Source organism: Engraulis encrasicolus, chromosome 3 (assembly GCF_034702125.1).
Source record: "Engraulis encrasicolus isolate BLACKSEA-1 chromosome 3, IST_EnEncr_1.0, whole genome shotgun sequence".
NCBI lineage: Eukaryota > Metazoa > Chordata > Actinopteri > Clupeiformes > Engraulidae > Engraulis > Engraulis encrasicolus.
The window spans coordinates 4,963,136-4,968,135 of NC_085859.1; the positions used below are offsets into that span (position 1 = coordinate 4,963,136).

The window sequence follows — 5,000 nt, forward strand, 5'->3', positions numbered from 1 at the left end:
TAGGCATGGTACGGTTTGCGTTGCAAACCGAGACCGTACGGTTTGCATGTCACGGAACGGGGTAGTGGGCAACCGCACGGTGCCCACGGTTTCAAAAAAAAAAAAAAATAGAGTGACAACCGGCGGACGACGCTATTAATAAAATCCTACTACTTTTACAAGCATAAAACACAAAGACTACGTAGGATATTGAGTGTGGAAAGACTGATTTCTATCAGCCAACTGAAATGCATAATGTAACAGCATGCGCCAGCTGACTAGGCTACAGTAGCCTACAAATAAGTGCAGGTCGGTCAGCAGCGTCACCGTCTCCCCCCTCTCTCCACGTTAGCGCAAGTGACTGTTCCCAGCAGGGGCGGAGCTATAGGGGGGGCAAGCAGGGCATCTGCCCCTGGGCCCAGGGCCCTCCTGTATGGGTGGTGGGGCACTATTATGACCTTTGCAGGCTGTACATGACCATTGGAGGCTATATGGGGGGCCCTATCTGTGTTTTGCCCTGGGGCCCTGTGTGCAATTGTTCCGCCACTGGTTCCCAGCCTTTATGCTGACCATTTTAAATTAAATGAACATGAATTTACAAACAATGACAGATTAGCAGAACAAAATAGACTATGACTTACGTTACAGTAACCTAGTGTAGGCTATATCCACGTGGCATTGAATGGGGATTCCGGACGGCAAAATGCGAGATAATTGAACATATCCATCAGATTCACTGCGCTGTCCTTAACTGCAATCAACTGTAGGCCTAATTATATGTAGCCAGTTAGACTCTGATGGACGGAAGGGGACTTTGTGCTGTTGCCTAGTTAACATTGATGTTTAACACAATAACAAAAATAAAATTTGACTGTTTTAAAAGGCTCAGCTTCACAGGAGTTTTGTGAAACATTCTTGTGCATACACTTCTAAAAAAAACGATCTTTTAAAAATATTTGTTACCTTAACTTTCACATTTTAACACAACATAACCCTATCAGTTGTTCACTTAAAATTGAATTTGACTTCTGATTTTACTTCTATGCTTCTCACGGCCGGCAGTTTCATTATAGGAAGCAACTGATTCATAAGCGCAAAACTCGCAGAAAGCGGTATCAAAATAAAAGTACAATTCGTTCTCAGTGTGTCATAAACCAAAATAGTCATACTGCACTGACCTAATGGTCCCATTGCCTACAGGAGTGTAGCTGTTTTATTTTTAACATGTAATATTTGAATATTTGTCAACTTAAAAGTTAGGACTTAGTTCTCCCTTTTTGTGAAATAAATGGAAGCATGTTAAAATCATTGATATCTTTCCTCTTTCAGTTGGGTTAAATTAAGTCAATTCAACATACCCATGATAAGCTTACATTTTCATTCTAATTTTTATATAATACATTTTATTAAAAAAAAAAAAAAACAGAACCGTACAAAACCGAAAACCGTGACCTGGAAACCGTGATATGGACCGAAGCGTGACATTTGTGAACCGTACCACCCCTAATACACACACACACACACAGACACGTACAACAGCTCCGATCACACACTCATGGTTGGGTCCATCTGTGCCATGTTCGGTAGGGAACAACACATACACACACACGCACACACACACGCACGCACACACACACACACACACACACACACACACACACACACACACACACACACACACACACACACACACACACACACACACACCTGTAAGTGATCTGTGATGCATTTCTCTCTACAACATCGTTGCTAACCAAGTTAGCAACTTACTTGGTTGCAATGCAATTTCCCATTGGAAACCTTGTAAGTTTCTAAGTGGTTAGCAAAAATGCTTTTGAGAAACGGGATCTAGGGGTGCATCCAAATATGTGACCTTGCCTCCTCCACTTGTGCTTGTCTCCTCGCCCCGCCTCCTGGCCCCTCCTCCGTGGAGAAAACAATAAAGTTTCCCAGCTGTCAGCCTCGCCACAACAACTTTTGAGGGACTTTTTTTCATTCACCATCCCAATTGAAAATGCGAAAAAGACTTTACAATTGAGCTTTTGCAAGATATTGAAATATAATTCTGTTGTGATGTCATCATGACGAGAAGCAAGTGGAGGAGGCAAGTGGAGGAGGCAAGTGGAGGAGGCAAGGTCCCATATTAAGATGCACTCTAGTTCTCTGATTTATGGGTTGTGTTTGTTTCCTGCAATTGATCTGGTCTCTGATTGGTTGATGTGGTGTGGTGGTGTGTGTATCCCATCAGGCTCGGCGGTGTGGCAGCTGATGGCGTCTTTCTTGAAGCTGCCCATCTCCGGAACGCATTGCATTGTGGGAGCGACCATCGGCTTCTCCACTGTGGCCCGCGGAGCATCCTCCGTCAAGTGGTTTGAACTGCTCAGGATAGGTGAGATCACACACACACACACACACACACACACACACACACACACACACACACACACACACACACACACACACACACACACACACACACACACACACACACACACACACATTCTCTCTCTCTCTCTCTCTCCTTCTCAGTGGCAGTCCTACAATGAGTTGTGTCCCGGACGATGACCTGCCCCTTTTGTGATGGCCCCGCCCTCTGCTAAAAAATAGTCAAAAATGGTTTATAATTACTGACAAAAAAAGCTTATAGTAATGTTATTATTACAACAATCTCGTAATAGTGTAGAAATAACACCTTTTAAACGATTTTTGATATGTTTATAAATATTTTAACATGTTTATAGCAATTTCCACACCCATGTCATTTGGTGACGTGACTCCACATAAGAGGGGTAGGATTTTGCTATGGTGCATAATCTACACACACACACAGACACAGAGACAAACACACACAGACACTCTCTCTCTCTCTCTCTCTCTCTCTCTGAACACATGTGATTTTTAGAGAGAGGGGGGAGTTCGGGAGATTCCCATACAGAGGAAGTCAGTTTTCTCATCCTCCACATAACAGATCAAAGTCCAGTGTGTGTGTGTGTGTGTGTGTGTGTGTGTGTGTGTGTGTGTGTGTGTGTGTGTGTGTGTGTTTGTCTGTTTGTTTTGTCAGGACTTAACCCTCGTATTTAATCCAGAGTCACAGAAGTTCCCCTCTCTTCGAGACATGTGCTATTTTTGAGCCGAGGACATGCTGAACTTAAACACACACACACACACACACACACACACACACACACACACACACACACACACACACACACGCACACACACTTACAGTAGTGCATAGTCCTGAAAAAGGTCTCAGGGCATATGATGGGCAGATAGCACAGACAGGGTAAACATCACAGTGTGTGTGTGTGTGTGTGTGTGTGTGTGTGTGTGTGTGTGTGTGTGTGTGTGTGTGTGTGTGTGTGTGTGTGTGTGTGTGTGTGTGGTAAACATCACGCTCTACTCCTGTGATCTCTATCACCCTGTGTGCTGATTGCATGAGAGGGGCACGTGCGTGTGCGTGTGTGTGCGCGTGCGCGCGTGTATGTGTGCGCGTGTGTGTGTGTGTGAGGGGGCCATGTCTGGGTGAGTGCGAGGATAGCGAGGAGAAGTCAAACATGCCATGATGTTATATAACACCTCCCATCTCTCTCATCTCTCTACTCCTCCTCTCCTCTCCTCTCCTCCCCTCTCCTCTCCCCTCCACTCCTCTCTTCTCTTATCCTCTCCTCCCCTCTCCTGTCCTCTCCTCTCCTCTCCCGTCTCCTCTCCTCTGCCCTCCTCTCCTCTCCTCTCCTCTCCTCTCCTCTCCTCTCCTCTCCTCTCCTCTGCTTTCATCTCCTCTCCTCTCCTCTCTTATCCTCTCTACTGTTCTCCTCTCATTTACTCTCTTCTCTTCTCTTCTCTTCTCTTCTCGTCTCTTCTCTTCTCTTCTCCTCTACTGTTCTCCTCTCATTTACTCTCTTCTCTTCTCTTCTCTTCTCTTCTCGTCTCTTCTCTTCTCTTCTCTTCTCTTCTCTTCTCTTCTCTTCTCTTCTCTTCTCTTCTCTTCACGACTCATCTCCTCTCCTCTCCTCTCCATCTCCCCTCTGTATTTTCTCCTTCCTCTCCTCTCTTTCCTCTCCTCCCCCCCCCATCTCTCTCTCCAGTGGCTTCCTGGTTCCTGTCTCCTCTTCTGTCTGGAATGATGTCAGCTGTGCTCTTCTACTTCGTCAGACGATTCATCCTCAACAAGGTACTTTGGACAATACACCCATTAGAAATAAGGTGCAATAGACCCACCAGCAATAAGGTACAATATTACAGTTTTTCTCGATTGCTTACACACAATTTTCGGAATCAGTTCTCGAATTCTCAAAACTCTACACACAAATCTCCAAACCTCACACACAACGGGCAAAACTCTTCACTACTAAGTGCACGTCTTGTGTCAAAACAATGTACTCTCTTCTAAAAAGGTAATTTTGTTCTCAAATGACACACACAAGCAGTCATTTTAATACACTCTTATGTGAACCATTGAACACTAATATGCACAAGGTAAAACTCTATACTCAACTTGACACACAGTAGAAACTTATTTTCTTCAGTGTTCTACTTACTAAAGAGGATATGTTTCTGTAATAAAATACTAAAATATTGTGTTTAGACTTGGAGTACACAGATGTGTCTATATTTTAAATATTTTTCTGCCATTTAAAAAAATGCACTAATTTATTGTAAAATATAGGTTAACCACATGAAAGGGATCTCCTGTATAACATTTTGGAGTTCAAAAACTAAACAAATGTGTTTTCTCACTGCATCCACTCATGTTTTCATCAATATCACATGCAATGTGTGTCCTTATGGGGTGATGATTTCAGATTGTAAACTGGTATGAAGAGAGTCTGCCCATGTGATGAGGAAGTGAACATAGTATGGCGGTTGATTTTAGTATTTTGAATGACAGTGTGTTCAATGCGACAACCAGGGATTTCCTTCATGAAAATTGTGTGTAATCCAGATAATTGTGTGTAGTGGTTTGAAAAGAGTGTGTTATAAAACTGAAATATGAGTGTAAAGAAGGAATTGTGTTTAGT

General features: G+C 43.5%; 1 protein-coding gene across 1 annotated transcript in view; it reads left to right on the top strand.

Annotated features, from left to right (window-relative positions):
* Positions 1 to 5,000, top strand: part of slc20a1a (solute carrier family 20 member 1a) — a 27,445-nt gene that overhangs the window by 5,035 nt on the left and 17,410 nt on the right. Inside the window, exons 3-4 of the mRNA XM_063194655.1 lie at positions 2,228 to 2,368; positions 4,068 to 4,153. Coding sequence (XP_063050725.1) covers positions 2,228 to 2,368; positions 4,068 to 4,153 — 227 coding nt within the window. The remainder of the gene's footprint in view (positions 1 to 2,227; positions 2,369 to 4,067; positions 4,154 to 5,000) is intronic.